Source organism: Plecotus auritus (genome assembly GCF_963455305.1).
Source record: "Plecotus auritus genome assembly, chromosome: 6".
Taxonomy (NCBI): Eukaryota; Metazoa; Chordata; class Mammalia; order Chiroptera; family Vespertilionidae; genus Plecotus; species Plecotus auritus.
Window position 1 is genome coordinate 15351822 of NC_137773.1, and position 21133 is coordinate 15372954.

Below are 21133 nucleotides of genomic sequence, written 5' to 3' on the forward strand. Positions count from 1 at the left end.
AAGGACAGGGTGTGGATCTGAGTGCTAATAGGCCAACAACAGGTACAAGACATCTCCCAGGTCTGGCCTTAATTCACCTTCCTGTTCTCATTTCCACTACTTCCTGCCCACTCCTGTTATCTCCAGCCATATCAGATTATCAGGTATTTTCAGGCTATGCCATACACATTCACAGTCTCTAGCCCTTTGTTCAGACCATATCCTCAGGTTGGAATGCTTTCTTATCTTCTTTGAAGTCACACATCCTTCGAATGTCACTTTATGTCTTCATCCTTGAAGCATTTCTCCCCAAACATCCTTTTAATATTCAGGTTTCTAGAATGCTGTCCTTGATACTCTTTTTTTTTTTTTAATATATTTTATTGATTTTTTACAGAGAGGAAGAGAGAGGGACAGAGAGCTAGAAACATCGATGAGAGAGAGACATCGATCAGCTGCCTCCTGCACGCCCCCTACTGGGGATGTGCCCACAACCCAGGTACATGCCCTTGACCAGAACCGAACCTGGGACCCTTCAGTCCGCAGGCCGACACTCTATCCACTGAGCCAAACCGGTTAGGGCTTGATCCTCTTTTTATCTTGTATTACTTGGCTATTTTAGTGGGTGATTTTATGTATCCCTATGACTTTCAACTTCCACTTAAGTAGTGATGATTCACAAATTTGTATCTTTCCTAAACTCCAGACCAATATATGTGGTTCCTAACTAGACATTTCCACTTTCCTGTTCTTGAGTGCCTCAGACTGAGTCTGTCTAAAACCTAACTCATCACCAACCACACTCCCTCTCCCAGTATAACCCTCCTGTATTTTACTCAGTTGCTCATGTCCAATAAGAAATCACCCCGTTCTTTTCCTCTCTGATCCCTTCCCCAATTAGTCATCCTGAGTCCTGTCAGATGCCACCTCATTTACAACACTAAAAGATGCACTCTAAAAATTTGGCAGCATATATTAAAAGTCTTAAAGATATGTTGTAGATTGAATTGTGTCCCCCCCAAATTCATATGTGAGAGTCCTAATGCCTAGTATGTCAGAATGTTACTTTATTTGGAAATAGAGTCATCATAACTGAGGTCATACTGGAGTAGGGTGGACCCCTAATCCATTATGACCAGTGTCCTTATAAAAAGGGGCAATTTGGATATAGGAACATATGGTATATCCAAATAGTGGAATGTCATGTACCTTTAAAAATAGGATGTGTGTGTAGTAGGAAGAGAAAGACATTGACAATATAGTTAAGTTGCTTTCAAAGAGGTTACAAAGTAATACAGTGTGGTGACTGACCCCATCCTGAAGCTATCTATTGACTTATCAGCATAAATTCAGGTAAAGCGAAAAGGGGCTTGTTACTCCTATCAAGAAAACCCTAGGGTTTTAGGAGCTCTGTACCGAAAATCAGGAACAAAGACCAAATGTGCGTTGTCCCAAAAAATGTATACACACTCTGAATAATTATTAATTCCAATGGATTAAATCTGAAAAGAATTGAGCTATCAAATTTTTGGTAGCTCAATTGAGCTATCAATAATGTATGGGTATACATTTTTGGGGGGACACCCTACATATATGGTAGCACACATTGGGTGTCAGAAGGCTCCAGAGAGTTTTCCATAGCTCAGCATGGTGCAGAAGCAGCAGAATGGATTGCCCCATCCTATCTCTTGGAAGGTCTCACAGCCACTAGACTAGAGCACAGGGGGTTAGCACCTCCCATGATGACTTCTTTGCTCAGCAATACTGACAGCCACAGCTCCCTCCAAAGAAATCTTTCCCAAATCCTTTCTCTGCTCCCTTTTTGCACCATTTGGTGACCTCATCTGCCCACGGGGCTCGGGGCTCGGGAGTCTTAGAACTAGTGTGTTCACATTCCTTTCATCAATTATGCCCATGGGAGAGTCTGTGTCACCTTCATGCTGGCATCTGAATCTACTGTTTTGGTACCTCACTTGACACTGAGGCAGAAAGTGTCCCACATCAACTTCCCCTGAAATGTGTATATAAAATGTGTGCTCATTCTGCCCCTCTGCCTCATCCTTGACTCACCTAGCTGACTCCTATCAGTGTTTCAACACTTGGAATGCTTCTCCCTTCCTTCCATCCCATGACCCCACAGAATGGGCTAGGTTCCTCCCATTTGTATTCCCATGGCAACTTGGCCCACCTTAATCATAACCAATCCATTCCACTTTGTATCAAAACCATTTATGTGTCTGTGCCCAACCCTATGGGATTGGAAGTTCTTGGGGACAGGAACTCTTGAGATTTACTGTTAACATATTCAAAGACTACAGAAAATTTAAATTAACAATAGCAATAGCATAAAAACATAAAATATCTAGGAATTAATGTAATAAAATATATGCAAGACCTCTGTCAAAAACAAAATGTCTCAATAAGACCTTGAGGAACTTGACAAGCTAAAATTCCAAATTTAATTCCAAAATTGTTAAGGAAATGCAATGAACCAAGATCCTTTTGAAGAAAATAAAACAAAACAAAGACAAAGAATTGGGAGAATTTGCTCTACCACATATGGAGACTTCTTATTTAGCTACAGTAATTGAAACAGTTTGGTATTGGCACAGGATAGACAGTCAAACCTGTGCAATGTTATAGTGAGTTCAGAAACAGATCTACACAGATATGCACACTGGATTCAAGACACAATGGCTTTGTAAAGCATGGGAGAAACAGGCTTAAAAGAATCATTACATATAAAAACTTTAAATTTATGTTCATTATTTAGAGAATGAAAAGGGAAGCTACAGAGCAACAGACGATATTTGCAGTATATATGATTGACAAAGGGTTAGAAATACAAAGAATATACAAAAGATTAGAAAACAAAAAGCAAAAGACAACCCAGGAGAAAATTGGGGAAGAGACTTGAGCAATTCATAAAAGAGGAAGTCCAAAAGTCCAATAAACATGAAAAGGTACTCAGCCTCCTTAGCAATTATGAAAATGCAAATTAAAAACCCCAGTAGAGCCTTAGCTGGTTTGGCTCAGTGGATAGAGGGTTGGCCCACTGACTGAAGGGTCCAAGGTTTGATTCGGGTAAGGTCATGTACCTTGGTGCAGGCTCCATCCCTGGCCCTGGTTGGAGCCCATGGGGAAGGCAACCAATTGATGTGTTTTTCTCACATTGATGTTTCTCTCTCTCTCTGTTACTGCCTCTCTCTAAAAAATCAATGGAAAAATATCCTCAGGTAAGGATTAACAAAAAACAAAACAACCCCCAGGAGAATGGCTACAATGAAAAAGATGGCAATACTAATGGCAGGCTAGAATATAGAGCAATAGAAACTGACCAATTGCTGTTGGGGGTGCACATTGGTGCATACACCTTGTAAGACAGTTGGAGTTATCTAAGAAAGCTGAATACCTACAGACCCTGTGGCCCAGCATTTCTCTTCAAGAGAAATGTTTGCACATGAGCACCAGGAGACAAGTTCCAAAATGCTGATAGCAGCATAATTTGTAGTAGCCCCAGACTGGAATTTAGGTGTTCATTAACCCAAATGTTCATTAACAGCAGAATGAATACAAAAATGTTATATTCAGATGATGTAATGAAAATTGGAATTTTAGTGGAAATGAAGGAAACTGCAGGTCTACACAAGAACATAATTGAATCTCAAACACAATGTTAAGCTAGTCACCAAGGAATGCACACTATATGATTCCATTTATATACAATTCAAGAACAGGCAAAACTAAACTACCATATGTAAGGACTCAGGTGGTCACACAGAGAAAAGTTACTATATTAAAGTTAGGTTTGCCCCAGCTGGTTTGGCTCAGTGGAGGGAGCGCCGGCCTGCTGACTGAAGGGTCCTGGGGTCGTGTCCGGTCAAGGGCATGTACCTTGGTTGCGGGCACATCCCCAGTGGGGGGTGTGCAGGAGGCAGCTGATTGATGTTTCTCTCTCATCGATGTTTCTAGCTCTCTATCTCTCTTCCTTCCTCTCTGTAAAAAATCAATAAAATATATTTTAAAAAATAAATAAAGTTAGGTTAGACATTTGTGAGAAGAGTGTGTGTGTGTGTGGGGGGGACTTCTGGGGTGTTAGCAGCTTCTATTGCTAGATAGTGGTTAAATGGGTTTTTAAAATAACAATTAGTTAAGTTGTACAATTTTGTTTCTATGCACCTACCATCATTTTTAAAAATATATCTTATTAATTCCTCACAGAGAGGAAGGGAGAGGGATAGAAAGTTAGAAACATCAATCAGCTGCCTCCTGCACACCCCTCACCGGGGATGCGCCGCAACCAAGGTCCATGCCCTTGACCAGAATCGAACCTGGGACCCTTCAGTCCACAGGCTGATGCTCTATCCACTGAGCCAAACCGGTTAGGGCCCTACCATCATTTTTTTTAGTTACTTCCTCATCTTCATAACAGCATATTGCACTGACTAGCAAATTAAAAGGATTGATGACTAGGAACTCTTTTAATTGCAAATAATAGAAAACGTAACCCAAACTGGTTTAAGCAAAAAAAGTAATTTCTTAGCTGATATAATTACAGGATAGGGGGTGGACATGCTGGTTTCAGGTGTGGCTTAGGTTAGGGCTCATACACTGTGGTTTCTTTTTATATCTTGGGTTCCTTTACCTATTTTGGCATATTTTTAAGTTGGCTCTTCCCTTTTAGGTCTAAAATGGCAGCCCATAGTCCCTGAATTTATAGGATTCTTTATTCAGGTCTAGCACAAAAGAGAAAGTTTGCTCTCCCTCATAGTTCAGCCAAAAGCCCTGGTGCTGAGCCTTGCTCTGATTGTTAAGGCTTAACTGGGTCATGGGGTTTTCCCTGGACTAATCACTGTGGGAAATAGGAAAAAAGTCATTGATCCATCCATGATCAATTACCAATAGACTACATAGCTAGGACACTCAAGGTGATATTGGGGAGGCAACTAACACATGTCTATGACAATCAATATCCATTCTAGCACATTGACTATCATGCTTGAAAAGCAACACATAATTTTGTATTACTGCCCATTTCAGGCTTAATCAGGATCAAGACAAAGAAAATGGCTGGGTAGGATGGAGGTACACCAGTTGATCTTAAATTTGAAAACAACAACGGTACATTTTTTTCTTCTCCCTGCTGATGTTAGAGACTCAAAATAGTCAGAAGCATTCAGGTTGATCAAAAGCAAAGCTGGCTTGTAAGATGTAACAACTGAGGCAACTAAGATGTAACCACTGATTTGATCTTGGTTGGAAAAAAATTTTATCAGTAAAAGATAATTCAGGGAGAATTGTGAAAAATTGAATATTGTTTGGACAGTAAAAGATTTAGGGAATTATAATTCATTTTGTTAGGTGTGATAATGGCATTTGGCAATACTGAGGAAAGCTCTTATTTTTAGAAGAGGAAGACTAGAATATTTAGGGGTGCAGGGTGTTGTCTGTAACTTACTCTCAAATAGCTTAACTATACACATACATAAAGCAAATATTCAAAACCTTAACAATTGTTGAATCTAGATTGTCAGTATATGAGTGATGACTGTAATATTCTTTTAAATTTTCTGTATATTTTAAACTCTTCCAAATGAAAAGTTGGGGAAATAAAAAATGTTTTTTTTTTGGGGGGGGGGATTTGAAAAATCCAAACCAAACAAAAGCTGATTTGTCTCAATGTTTTTTCCCTCCTATAGACTTGGGTATCCATTCCCCCGAAGGTAGAAAAAGATGAATTTATTTTGTATTGAAATAATATAAGTTTCAAGACAAAATAATCATCCATTAAAAAGATTTAAGCAACTATGTGTAAGCATCTCTTATTTTTTTAAACATTTTTATTGATTTCAGAGAGGAAAGGAAAGGAAGAGAGAGACAGAAACACCGATGATGAGAGAGAATCATTGATGGGCTGCCTCCTGCAGCCCCACACTAGGAATCGAGCCCGCAAGTTGAGGAATGTGCCTTGACCAGGAATGGAACTGTGACCTCCTGGTTCATAGGTCGACACTCAACCACTGAGCCACACAGGTTAGGCAGTAGCTCTTATTGTTAATAGGGAGTTATAATTGTATCTCTATCTGACTTTACTACAGAATAAATAATGCCAACCAAATATCAAAGACAGAAGGAAGGGAACTAATAACATTTATTGAGGGCTTACTTTATACTAGGAATATTCACATACATTTCATTTAATTTTCATTATAATCTGTGCAGTACATACTACCAATACTCCTGTTTCACAGATGACAAATGGAGGTATTAATAAATTATGTCCATTTGGTACAGGGTCCCACATCTAAAAGGGGCCATCTGAATCTAAGGGTAAATCTCCCCTCATACACTGCTGATGGGAATGTAAAATGGAGCAGCCACTTTGGAAAAGTCTGACATGACTGTATAGTTTTCCTCTTGGAATTGGCTTTCAAAATCAAACCATGGGGGTAGCTAGATTTAAATATATTTTATTGTTTTTTTACAGAGAGGAAGGGAGAGGGATAGAGAGCTAGAAACATTGATGAGAGAGAAACATCGATCAGCCGCCTCCTGCACACACCCCACTGGGGATGTACCCACAACCAAGGTACATGCCGTTGACGGCAATTGAACCTGGGACCCTTCATTCCACAGGCCGACGCTTTATCCACTGAGCCAAACCAGTTAGGGCAGTAGCTAGATTTAATGATATTTTATATATCACTCAGATTTTTCTATTCAATAAAATTAACTACTTTTGAATTGGATAGAGAAAACTTCAAAGTACCCAGAAAATATTAGGAATTAAGAAAATGAGTGAATAAATGAGTACATGAACATTCTCCTTTCTCTATATTTCCAATGTTGGCTAGCCAAGTTCTTTGGATTTGGGCCCCATTTTGTGAAATCTATTATATGAGAGCTCACCACTGGATCTAGAAGGTAAAGCATAACAAGCTGACCATCAGTTGTCTGAAGATACTCATCCAAGGACTGTTTCTATGTGATTACTAGCAATAGTCGGTTTTATAAGGAATTCAGAGACTAGCCTTTTAGAATGGCTAGAGCTGTAACTAAATATGCACTCTTCCAAACTTTGTGCTGCCTTCCTCCTCAATGTTAAATACATTTAGTGAACAGGAAAATAACCTTTGTAATCCTGAATGGCTTGCCATTCCAGTCATAAACACTCTACTCCTTTCTAGCAACCGAAGCTAATTCCTTTTATGACCAAGCTGTGGCATTTGGTTATTTCCTTAAGCTTGGTACCAGGCACTTACCCTAAATTTTGCTCCTGACCTTTCCTGATTTGGGTGGGTTTGGGTGCCTCTAGATTCTAGAAAGTACTTTACTGTGATTGCTCTCTTTCATTTGAGTGGTCCTCTCTACTGCCCATTGCCTGTTCTTTTTTCTATAGGTTTCTCTTTCTTTTGATTTGGTTACCTGCTTCTGGCAAGGTGGAGCTTTCCCAAAAACTGGATCTGCAGCAATGTAATAGCAGTAACCCTTTCATTACCAGAGTAATTTTCTTCACTTGTTTTGAACTTCAGCATTTACTGGCAGCTGCTATAAAATTCAAAGGCAAAAATGACGTGCCTTTTTTCTGCTTTTAGAAGTCTAGAGTAGTTACAGTCAAGGTTATAGGGTTTTGAAGCCATTTTTTCCTCTTTTTTTTCAGATTTATTACCATTTTAAATTTATCTTTATTGTTGAAAGTATTACAATGTTCCTCCCTTATTTCCCCCAGGCCTTCACTGTAATATTATCTGTGTCCATGGGTTATGCATACATGCATATACATTCTTTGGTTAATCTCTTACTGCCCGCCCCCCAACCCTCCAACCCCCTCTGAAGCTGAGGTAGGCCTTTCCTCCATTTAAACAAAACACACCAACCTGGTAACAAAACTAAGGTAATATTTTCAAGATTTCTGCAGTTCAACCTAGAGGAGTAAATAAAAACTAGTTAGAATTTAGCATTATATAGATTTTGACTTTTTTGTAATATCTGTGGTCTTTTATTTTCTTGAATGAGTCAGTAATAAAGTTGTCCAAACAGGGAGAAAACCAAGGGATAAGACCTTGCTATCTTGGGCAATTTCCTATTCCAGACATTAGTCATGTGGTCTCTGTAATTTCATACTTACCAGGCTATATAAAGAGACTCATAAAATGGCCTCCCTGGGATGTAGCAGGCTTAATGATTATTCTAAAGTAGTTTAAGGCACCTGGATGAAAGGTGGCTGTAGTTATGAACACAATTCCCAGAAAATTTAAAAAACTTGATTTCTATAGAAATCAAACTAGATGAAGGGGGAAGTTACTCTGAATTTGATTGATACCTCTAGTAATTACATTTTTTAAATTATAGAGCTTCCTTTTACAATTTTAGCAAGACACAAAAATTGCTCAGAATTGGGGGTTTAGTATTTAAAGTGTAGAGGCCAGAGAGTTGAATTTCCAAGGAGGGCCCCCAACACAGAAATCTAGATTGAAACACATTAATTTATCTTGTAACATGCAGAAGTTGAGGCTTCACAATTTCTGGCTGATCCAGTATAGTTGCAACATTTTACCTACGGATATATATTTATGTAATAGGCACTGACAACATCAAAGGCTATACTGGTTTCTAATAGCAACCTAACAGTCCTGCCAAAGCAGGGAAGACTAGCGACATCCTTGATGCATTCTGTGCATACTCAACGTGCTGCAGGCTTTGTATTGTGGGGAAGTGGGGCACAGTTTCTGCCCTCAAAAGTGTGTCGACATTTAAATTAGGGCAGTAATGCTGGTCAGTGCTAGAGATTCCAGCAGAATTTCGACCTTGGGGAGGGTGTGTCTGTGTGTGTACTATGATCTGTTTTGAACCTTAGACCAAAAGACAAGACAAACACAAAATAACCACTTAATTTAATACTACAGTAATATTCTTTGAGCAAATTATGTAAATGGAGGGGGCGGAATTTTCCAGTTAACGATACTCAGTTCCAATTCATTTATTCATTCACCCACTCACTTATTCAACAGAGGTTTCTTGAACACCCGTTCTGCGCTAGGCACCGCCGAGCCATCACAGACGTGGTCCCTAACGCCATGGCGTTGACAGTCTAGTCCAGTCACTGAGGGACTTAAAACACGTTCTGGCATCATTGCTACTGCTATTGCACCGGGTGAGGATCGGCCCCTCCAACTCTCCCACGTGGGCCCGGCAGGTGAATGTGGGTGTGAGCGCGTGAGTGGGGAGTGTGAGAGCGCACGTGTGTCAGAATGGCGCGTGTCACAGTGCGCGGGCAGGAGTCGGCGTGGTACGCGTTTCCATAACCGCCGGAGCCTGGCTGTGCGGGCCGCAGTAGGCTAGTCTCTCCCACCCACGTACCGGAGGCGGCGCGGGAACCCCCGGACCCGCGCGATTGTGAGTGAGCGCGGGCGCGCGCGCAGGAGGCGAGGGGGTGGGGCGCGCCGCGCTGGCGGCGCTGCGCGCAGGCGCAGAGCGGAGAGCGGACCGCGGCCGCCGCAGAGTGCCCGGGGGCGGAGCAGAGAGCACTGGAGGCCATGGCCGCCGCCGGCTGCTGACGGGCTCTGCCCGCGAGCGCACGCTGCCGCGGACGATGGTGACCGTACGCGTCGGGCCGTTGCCGCCGCCGCTGCCGCCGCCTCCCGAGACACAGCAACCAAGGCCCGGCGCGGAGGAGCCGCCGCTGTGAGCCCTGCTGTCCCGGCCCCCGCCGCCGCCGCCGCTCTAGAAGAACGGGAGGGCGGGCGAGAGAGCCAGGCATTTGCGGAGCCTTCAGCCCTCGGCTGCGCCGCCTCGCAGGCAGGGACGCTGCAGCCCGAGGTGACCGCACCGTCCGCCACGGCCGGCCCCTTCCCACCCGGGTGCCCCCCATCCGCTGCCGGCATCCTCCCTTCCCCCATTCCGTCGCCGCGCCTGCCCTTTCTCTGCCTGCGCCCCTTCTCCCGTTCTGCTCTCTCCTCTCCGGCGGCGTCCACGTCCCTTCTTCACCGGTGGCGCCTACTCCCTCGCCAGCCCCTCCCGCGGTCCTCCTGGCCCCCTCACCGGCCCTTCCCTCCCGGAGCCCCACACAAGGGCCCCTTCCCGCGCCGGGTCGGCTGCCCCCCCCCATCTCCCCCACCCTCCTGGAGCTATCCCTCGCCTCCCCCGTCATTCCTAAGGTACCCTCACTCTGCTCTTTCCCCCATCATCTCCCCAGCATCCCATTTCAAGGCCTTTTCTAAGCTCCTTCCTAAGCTGCCCCTTTCCTAGTTGCTTCTTTTCTCTAGTTCCTACTTCCAACTTTCCTTCTTTCGCGTCTTTGTCCACTTTGCGTCCAGGTTTGTCCCCTCTTCCCTCTTGCCTTACCCATCTCCGGTCTACGCAGCCCCAAACAGCCTCCTTCTCTCTTGAGGTTCGAGGTTTGGGGGTTACAGAAAGGCCTGCCAAGCTATTCTTCGAATGGGGACCCATTTGCTGTGCATCCCGTCTGTGGGTCCTTTTTTACAGTAAGAGCATTCCTCATCCCTTTTTGTCCCGATCGCTTCCTCTTCCTCGCTTGCCATTCCTTCTGCACCCTCCCCCTCCGCCCCCTCCCCCCGCCCAGTTCGGTTTTTCCCACCCAGGGACCCCAAGACCCAGGCCCTTCTTTAAGGAACGAGACTCCTTCCCGCTCGGGGATAAAGAACTTCCCCGCATCTTTCTTTGGAATCTTTCTGGTGTTCGGCGCGGAGGAGCCAGCACCCTTTGCTAGACGAGGAGAGCCCCCTGGCACGGGCCTCTCTCCTGGCAGAGTTTTTGTGAACGTAATCCCCTACCCCACGGCGGCGGCGGCAGCGGCAGCGGCCCCGGCCCCGCTGCTGCTGCTGCTGCTGCTGCTTGCTTTGCAGCGAGCTGAGTTGGGGTTACTATAGTTCAAACGCGTCTGAGATCCGCAGGCGTGGCGGTGGGGGAGGAGATGCAGGGACGAGGAAGGGGGCTTTGCAGTGTGAAGGCATCAAAGATTAATGGATGGCTTTGCATCGCAGTTTACAGGAAACAGGAAACTAGTGTGAAAGGAAAGGAGAGGACTGTGTCTTTTTATGTTTTAAAATACGGAGTGTGCAGTTCTGACTCTTGAATTACGCCCAAAGGATGAGCTTTCGGTGCTGCAGTCGTGACCCCGGTAGAGCGCTGAATGGCAGAGGTAGCAGTTTTTACTTCCACTGTCTGGCTCCTTAAGTTGAAAGATTCAGAGTGGTCTCTATCTTTGCTGAGATTTGGAGATGCTGAGAAACTACGGGACTGTTAGTAGTTTATGTGGAAATCAGGTACATACAAAATTAGCTAGCAATGAGTGGGAGTGGGGAGGACCAGCTATATTTAAGACATGTGCCAATGCTTATGTAAGAAGTGCATACTCCTCCCCGGTGTTTTTGGCAGAGTTGACTTATGGTTTTAGGCTCTAGTCTTATCCTTTTACATTTTTTAGAGCTTATCATACTAACATATGGACAACTAGAAAATCTGTCAGTTTTAAGATTGGTTTTAGCTGATGGTAGAATATTTTTTGATTGGATGGGACAAAGGAAATTGATGATGAGTGGTAGTTTTTTTTTTTTCCTTTTGATGGAAAAAAGGTGTAGAAACTTTCAGCCTTAAATTATCCTAAGTATGTACTGAATAATTTTAAATTGGGTTATATAGTATTCTTATTTTTGCTTTGTCTTTTTAAAAGGGAGTTTATCCAGGAGATGTGAATACTATTCATTTTTTTGAAATATCACATTATTTTCCATTTCTGTTATTTACCACAATTGATCTATGACTTTAAAATTTTCAACTGAGATGAGCTATGACTTTAAAATTTTATGTTTATCAGATTGTTTGTGATAACTTGTTTGATTTCTTTAGATTTAAAACCAATGCAGTGTTTTCAGGGAAGTGTAGAATGAGGCTCCCTGTGTTTCCTAAACCACAAATACGAATGGTGAACCATACAGCGTTATACTTGTACAGACATTACTGTGTTTGTAAGTAGTGATTACTGCTTCCAAGCCTGGGAAAGTCATTTAATGAAATAATTGTGGTCCTGTTTTTGGTTAGCATTTGTTGAACCTTTTTTTCCCATTATTGGACAGAGAGGCTTTTTATTTTTTTTGAATTGTTTGTTTAAACTATTTTACTGGGTAAAGCATCTTTAAATTTTAGTCACATTTAGTTTATGTTACTTGCTGAGACATGGTGTTGGAGTATTACTTTTCCAATTCTTTTCATAGTTCAAGGAGAAAATTTTAAAATTTTTCATTGAAAGTAAAATGTATGTAACTGAACTGGGCTGGAAGTAGCTTATATGTTTGTTTTTAGGAGTGTCGAGCCTTTCAGTTTTCTTTGCCTTTAGCTTTCTTCCTTATTTTTGAGAATTATTTGGTCTTGTTTTGGTTTTAAGAGGATTTTGAGCTCCCTCTGACTTAGTATATGCTCATTAGATCTATCCAACAAGTCTAAGGAAAAAAGATAAATTAAGCTTGAACCAAAATCATAAAGGTATAATAATCTCTTTACTCCAGGAGAGAAGGCTCTATTTTGACTAAAAGCTTGTAATCATTGATTTGGCAGGTATGAGTGATTTCAGGTATCTGCAAATCAAATATTTCAGCATTTTGTTTAGGTGTTGGTTTAGTTTATGGTGCTAGAGTGTTGCATATGGTATTTATTTGTGCTGATCACTACTCTTATATGGCATTTCTACTTTAGAAAGATTAAAAATTATTTAGAGAAAATGTTTTTTTTTCTTTTTTTCTTTCCATATCTTTTGTGGGTAACATTTTAGATTTGTTTTTTCATGTATTAACATTGTTTCCTCCACGACCCCTGCACATGGCATTCACGTACAGAAATAAACGAAAAGTTTAATAAGCAATAGATTTGTTATTAAATGGACATATTTCATTCTATCCAAGGTCCTTCTTAATTTAGACTCTTGAGTTTACTATAGAGTTTGGGGCTCTGCCTTGAATATTCTTCTGTACTGACAACTTTAGGGATCCATGATTCTCTTTTTATTCTTGTTCTGTTTGTGAGACAGGAGTAGAGGTAAATACGAGGGAATGTGTACCATTGTACTAATGGTCTTTTGTAATGGTGATGATTCTTTGTAAGAATTAGGGAGGTTTTTTCCCCCAAAAAACAGTTCAGATCTTGATTTCTAATGCAGGGTTGGTTATTTGTTTCAAGTTTTTTCTCTACCCCTTAAGAGCTACAGTGAAGGATGAAAGTGGGTACATTTAAAAATAACATTAAAAAGAGGAAGGTTCCAAATCAGATGAAGTAAATATGGACCACAAATATTAACTCAGTAAATATTTTCTTTTATGTTGTTGTTGCTTAAAAAAGGAGTAGTGATTTATATTGGATTTTAGAATATGGAAAAATAGCTAAACTCCTAAAGAGCACATTGAGTTATCAGTTTAAACCACCAGAATAAGCTGTTATTTCCTGTGTGTGTGTGTGAGTATTTTTTTTGAAATCCTCACCTGAGGATAGGCTTACATTGATTTGAGAGAGAGAGAGAGAGAGAGAGAGAGAGAGAGAGAGAGAGAGAGAGAGAGAAAGAAACATCGATGGGTTGCTTCCTGCCGGACCATGCCAGATCTCTCAGGATGTGCTCTGACTGGGAATCAAACCCAAGACCTTTTGGGTGCTTGGGACCACGCTCCAACCAACTGAGCCACACTGGCAGGGCTCCTGTATACATTCTTAAGTAGATGGCACAAGCACATTACACTTTTTAGCAAGAATTTTTCTTTTTTTAAGTGCATCTCCACACCTTCCAAATAACACACGGATAGTCTAAAACATTTGGAAAACAGGAAAAGGTAGAAAGAAGGGAATAAAAATTACCCCAGCCCCACTGTTGAAAGGATGTTAATATTTTGGTGTATTTCTTCCCAGGCTTTTTTTCCCCCCCTTAAATATGAGCTTTGAGAAACTTAGGATCCTGAATAGTGTTATTTGCAATAAATGTTGATTTGAGATTTTATTTTTCAGTGCTTTTTTTTCCCTTAGGCCCACCTATTTGATTTGGATTCTCTCACCATATTATTTTTTCTTATGTAGGAAAATTATTAAAGTTGTCTTGTTCATTTAAAGTAACCAGAATTTCAGTATTTACAAAAACGTTAATTATGCGGTATTGATAGGATATGTGTATATGTAACGTGGGCAATAGGAATGATATGTGATTAGCCAACTATCAATGAAATTATCATTTTTTCCATGCGTGAAAAACTTATAATAACAGTGTGCCAAGTTGTGCTGCCCCCTTTTTTAAAAAAGAAATAACACAAAAAACAACTATCTGAGCTTGGAAGCAATGAAAATTAGAGGGTAAAATGGAAATACTGACAAATATTTAACTATAGTATAGCAATCTGTCACTATAATTTTCTTCAGAAATAAATGTTTTCATTTGTCTGAAATCACTGCCAAAGCTAGACATGTGTTTAGCTTTCTCAGCGAAATTCTTAAAAGGATATTGTCAGAGCCCACAATTCAGAATTATCTTAAAATTGCCCTTTACCCACCTTTGTCCTATCCTCTTTCTTGTAATTTCTTGGGTTAATTTGCAGCTCATTTATATAAAAGAGTATTCCACTGAATTGTCCTTTTAAATAGATTTGTCCAGGAGATCCTTAATTTCCTTCTTTTTCCCCTCTTCACTCTACTACTCATCAGCAATTCAGTAAAGTCGGGGGCTGCAGACTCACACAATGCCTGACTTCTTTCATGAGCCATCAAGCATGTCTGTGTATCATGGGAAGAATCTAAATTATTTTCCTACCTTGAAGGCAGATGATGGAGATTTCAGATTAAGAGTTTAACTCTAATAATTCAAGGAAACAGTATTGCAAATAATGGTTCCTTTACATGTACATATCCCCAGTTCTCTGGATTTTTTCTATAGCATGTAAATTCAGTACTTCTGTTTTGATTGTAAGTGATAAGGAAAAGGATAGACTGAGATGCTGCAAACTAAATATGTAATTATCAAATTTTTATTGAATTGCTTAGGTTTTTAACATTAATATTTAATGTTTTCCTTCATTTAGAGCTACATATATCTCAATTTCATAGGAGTGAATTTTTTATCGCAAATTAATTGGACAAAAGCTACAATATTCTTTTAGGGTATTTTTGTTGCTAAGTGCCTAGATTTGGAATTAGGGGCTTTTTAAAAATAAATTTGGAGGCCTGAACATTTTATCAGAATCTTAATGTGGCTAGTAAGTTTCATACAGTCCAATATAGTCTTTGAATAGTATGTGAAAATCCATTAGATTCATAAGAAGATATCTAAAAGCTATTTGGGGTGACTTGTTTTTATATATTGTGCCTCTTGAATTTTAGGTCTGCTCCAAGAAAAAACATGGCTGCAAAGGAGAAAATGGAGGCAGTGTTAAATGTGGCCCTGAGGGTGCCAAGCATCATGCTGTTGGATGTCCTGTACAGATGGGATGTCAGCTCCTTCTTTCAGCAGATCCAAAGAAGTAGCCTCAATCACAACCCTCTTTTCCAATATAAGTATTTGGCTCTTAATATGCATTATGTAGGTAAGTATCTGCATCACCTTTTGTCGTCTTTCAGTGAGCTATGATGAACGTTTATGAATCTTGTTTATAGTCTTACTATTGCATATGGATTATTAGGGGTAGAAGAAAACAGTTGCATTATTTTACTGGACGAAACTAGAAGGCAGAAGAAAACATTTTAGATTTTAATATGATAAAATGTAAATAATGAAGAATACTTTTCTAGATATTTAGCTTGTTTTAATTTGTGATTATTTGTGGTTTTGGTAGTGATTCAGAAAGTAAGCTTCTTAAAATGCGTTATTCTTTATTGTTCCAAACATCAGTTGAAAATAAAGCCTTCATTTCAGTTAAATGAAAGGTGGGAAATGATATAATATTTTCTTTTAAAATACTCCTTGAAATATAATTGATATGATTTGGAGTTAGTTATAAAAGTAATGTTGAGGGGGTTAAAGAAATTAAAGTCAAGAAATACTTTCAGGAAACATAAAATTCATCTACATTAAAAGTTATGAGTCTCAATTTTTTGGTTAATTTTTGGTTTACATCAAATGATAGCAACAATATATTTTATTTAACATTGCTATTGCATAACTCAATACATGGTTTGAATGATGTACTATAGTGGTTTTATTAATATTTTTACTAGAATTGCCCATCAACAAGTGCATCTTTTATAAAATTGTGAAGGGTTGTCCTTTCTCTATGAGATTTATTTTTATCTATTGAAGGACTTCTCAGGTTCCAAAGCCTAGCCCTGAGAACCCCTTCCAGCTCTAAGAGATTATTACCAAGTAAGTCATTGTGGGAAGAAATAAGATCTAGCAGAAGAGACAGTGTGTACTGGAAGCAGAACATCTGAATACAATAAACTGTCTCTCTTAGGTGGCACTACATTGGGAAAGTCTGTGACATGAGAAGATTCTTTTATGCTGTGAAACACTATAATTCTCAGCCCTTTATTTGGCTTTGTATGTTAGCCAATTTATGGAAAATAATTCCAGTCTGTTTTAGAAGAACAATTGAGTACTTGGCTTAGATGTTTAGCTTAATCAGCAAATAATTTACAGGGTGGTTTAAAAAAATGTGTTTATCATGTATATTATTTCTTAATAGATTTAAATATTTGTTATAAAAACAGCCATTTAGTAACCAGAAACATTAATTTTAGAAATTGAATGTGTTCTAGTTCAGTTGCCGTTCATGCCCACTGACATAACTTTGTGAATGTAACTCTTAAATACTCTTAGTATATGCTATGGTAGAGTAAGCTCAGTGATTACATAGTAGAAAATTTCAGCTTGAATAGTTTTTTGGTTGTAGAAACTCCTGTGTCAAAGTATTATGTAGGGCTTAGATAATGTTCTTGATTATAGAAATTTCCTCCTTAAACACTGTAATGTATTTATGTTCAAAAATCAACAAGCATAAAAAGTATACAGTGAAAAGTATCTTCCCCTATATCTGTTTCTCATTCATTAAGTTCTCACTCTGAGCCTGAACAAGCAGCTATTTTTATTTCTTTGTATATAATCTTAGAGATATTTTTGTGTATATATAAATAAGTATAAAAATGTTTTGATATATAAGTGTAAATATAACATATAAGTTTAAGTGTATATATTTCCCCTTTTTTGTACTGTTAGTATAATGCACACTATTCTTAACCTTTTGTTTGTTTTAACTTAATGACAAATTAGAACCATAACTACTGCTTTTAGATATTCATGAAATAAAGTTTTGTATTCTGTTCTGCCAAATCAAAAGATTCTGAGATAATGTTGAGTCCTCACTCTCGCCCCAATCGAATAACTGTTTCATACTAGCATAGTGTCCTTATATAGTCTATTGAACTAACCATTAGTGGACATTTTAGGTAGATCCTGTCTTCTATTTCATTAAGTATTGTACTAAATAATTTGGTATAGCCATAATTTCATCGGGTACAAATATATTGTTGGGATAAATTACTAGAAGTGAAATTGCTGGATTAAAGAGTGTATAGGTTTGTAATATTGAGCAATAGCACTCTCCGTAGGGTTTTACTATTTTGTACCTCCAGGAACAATGGTTGAGAGTTCCTGCAGTCCTACATCCTTTTCAAAGCAGTGTTATCAAACTTTCATATTTGGCTATTTTCAGTATGTGAAAAATGGATGTTTTTAAATGTAGTTTTAATTTTTCTCATTATGAGTGAGATTTAATTTATTTACATTTAAGAAAAATGTGTATTTCCTCTTGGGAAAGTTGTCAGTTAATGTCCTTTGCCCACTTTTCTATGAGATTGTTAGCGTTTTTTTTAACAATTTGTGGGAGAAACTTACCCTTCGAAATCATTTTTCCCAGTTTCAGTTCTCTTAATTATGCTTGATTTTTTTTGACATGCAGAATTTGTTTTTATTTTTATTTTTTAAATATATTTTATTGATTTTTTACAGAGAGGAAGAGAGAGGGATAGAGAGTTAGAAACATTGATGGGAGAGAAACATCAATCAGCTGCCTCTTGCACACCTCCTACTGGGGATGTGCCCGCAACCAAGGTACATGCCCTTGACCGGAATCGAACCTGGGACCTTTCAGTCCACAGGCCGATGCTCTATCCACTGAGCCAAACCAGTTAGGGCCAGAATTTGTTTTTAATGTGATTGAATTTATTGTTTCTTCTTTTATAACTTTACAATTTTGAATTGATTAGAAAAGCTTTTCTGAATTTATATGCATGCACAGTGTGTTACAGGTATAATTTTTTCCCCAGATAACTGTCCGGTAGTCTCTGTGTATTTATTAAACAGTTTTCCTGACTGATTATTATATACTAAATTATATATACTTACACAGCATACTAATATACTATATTATCACATACATTTTGTTCTATTTCTGAACTTTTTTTCCTGTCTTTATTTTTAAGCCTCATCCAAGGATGTTTATTGATTTTAGAAAAAGAATTATCTAGTCTTTTAGTTCAAAAGTTTTATTCATACTACTCTCATTTTTGCATAAGTATTCATAATCTCTCAAAAATCTTGTGCAGTATGTTATTATCACAGTTATTTTTCCACTGGAATGTGAAAATGGGGGTGCTGGTTCTTTTTTGTTGTTGTTGTTGGTTTGTTTTTTTGTTTGTTTTCTTGCCTAACCTAATGGGTCTCTAAAGGGTTTGAGACCCATTAGTTCAGTCTAAACTCCTTATTGTCCTTTACAAGGCTTTATATTGAGGCTTTTGCCACCAGTTCTGTCAGCACTATCTCCCAATACTCTCCCAATGTTCTTTCTATTGACACCAAATTTTAATCTAGCCTACAGAATTGACTGTCTTCTGAAAACACTCTGTGATTTTATGGTTTTCATTCCGGCTATTCTCTTTTCCTAGAATGTTTTTCCTTTCTTCCTCCTGGTAGAAAGATTCATTCACCCTTTGAGGTCCAGATCAAATTTAATCAGTTAATCAACCATAGCCCTTCGAATGTTTGCTTATTAAAGCAAAAATATTGTATCATACTTTTGTCCATGTCTATACTTCACTAGACTGATTATTTTATTCTCCTTTGGATCTTCCATGTCTAGGAATGCATATGGGTCATACTTTACATGTAATAATGTTGGTGGAGTGACTGGGTAATTGACAGAATGAATTAAATGAATATGTTCAATCTAGAGGATTTGGCAGCTGATTTTATGAGATGCACAGGGGAAGAGAAAGATAATAGATGGAAAGGAAAAGGATAGTTCATTCAAAGAATTTAAGGAGAAGTTTTATGCCATAGACTGATCAGAAAAATTCTTCAGCCACAAACACTAAAAATGCTTGTTAAATATAATAAATATCCTTTTAAATACCTCTATTTAGAACCAACACCCCCATTTTCACATTCCAGGTATTTAACAATATAAATTTGGGCAATTATTTTAAGAAATGAAAAGCGAATAGAAGGAATATCTGTGCCCTAATAAAGACCCATTAATAAGTGGAAAATAGTGACAGATTAGATTAACCAGATTTAGCAAGACCTAGAATATCAGACTGGGAAGTTTAGAACTTTAACGCTTTAGAACAAGAGAGTTGCCTAGATGAAAGTGATGGTTTTGAGAATATTACCCTGATAATGAAATATAGGATGTATGAAGATGAAAGGAGACTGAAAGAAGAATAGTAATTAGTATGCTTATATATTACCGAGTGAATTAGGATGGGCACCTAGGGACTGGAAAGGAAGGGTAACATGTGACAGACTTATTGAGAAAGACTCAGCAGGACTTGGTAATAGGAGAAAAGATGACTCAGATTTGAGTCAGCATGAATGGGATTTAGGAGAGTGAAAGAGGGTGAGCAAGCTTGTTGAGGAAGGAGGCAGGAGCTCAGTTTGTACTTGTTGTATATGAGAACATCTCACTGGAATATGACCAGGCGTCATGTGCTATGAGATGTCTACTTAGAATAAGAAATGATTAAGCTTTGGAGGAGGGGGGTAAAGAGGGAGAAAACGGGAGATATCTGTAATACTATCAACAGTAAAAAATATATTAAAAAAAGAAATGATAAAGTTTTTTACTTAGAAAAGAAAGGATTAAGGTTTTTTTTTTTGCTTATGTAATAGGTTCTGAGTAACTATTTGTCCATACCATACATCTAGAATGGTATATTTGAAACAACAAAATTCACTATTTAAGCTACATATTTTATACAGAGAAAAGCTGTTGTTCAGAGACTAAATTTTCTATGTTCATTTGAGAGGGTGAAAAGAAAGTGGAGGGGAGGATTTCGAGGGTAAAAGGAAATTCATGTCACAGAGTCAAAGAATCATTTTGAGAGCAGTTACCTTCGATGCTGGGACAAAGATACACAGGTTGTCTTCTTTAGAGTGGAAAGGGGGTTTGGTAGAGGATGTGTAGATTATATAAAAAGGGAATAATAGATGGTTAGAAAATAGAGACACTTGCTCGGCTGGTATGGCTCAGTGGTTTAGCATCAATCCATGAATCTAGAGCTCCCCATTGGATTCCAGGTCAGGGCATATGCCCAGTTTGTGGGCTCGATCCCCAATAGGGGGCATGCAGGTGACAGCCGACCATGTTTCTCTCTCATCAATGTTTCTATCTCTATCCCTCTCCCTGCCACTTTCTCTAAAATCAATAAAAAAAATTAAACAAAAAAGAAAATAGAGACACTGATACACATAGTTTATAACATTTGTCAGTGGAATGAGAAAAATAGGCAATAGAAAAAGGAGAAATTAGTGTGAAGAGAAATTTTCCTCAGGACTTGGGGAAGAGGCCTGCACGTTGTTTGAAAAGAGAGGTAAGGACTGGTATCGGGAATGATTGGAGATGAAGAAGGTAGAGTCTTTAGGAGTTGGAAAAATAAGATCTTAAGTGAAATGGAAGGGGAAGCCTTCGAGGGACATGAAGATGCCCAGGTCTTCCTCTGGGACTAGGGAATGGGAGCCTTGGTGTAGAACCAGTGAATGGACATCAGGAAGGGTAGATGATGAGAGGAGTCCGCTGTGCCTTTGTGTGATGTGTCCAATTATAAAGTACAAACACCTACAAAAGAAGTGAAAAGTGCTTTACATCTTCAACAAAAAAATCTGCAGTGATTTTACTGT

At 39.1% G+C, this 21133-nt stretch overlaps 1 protein-coding gene across 1 annotated transcript in view; it reads left to right on the forward strand.

Annotated features, from left to right (window-relative positions):
- The first annotated feature begins 9478 nt into the window (after positions 1-9478).
- RNF145 (ring finger protein 145) overlaps positions 9479-21133 on the forward strand; it is a 46680-nt gene continuing 35025 nt past the window's right edge. The window contains exons 1-2 of the mRNA XM_080674049.1: positions 9479-9798; positions 15343-15545. Of these exons, the coding sequence (XP_080530175.1) occupies positions 15362-15545 (184 nt within the window). The 5' untranslated portion in view covers positions 9479-9798; positions 15343-15361. The remainder of the gene's footprint in view (positions 9799-15342; positions 15546-21133) is intronic.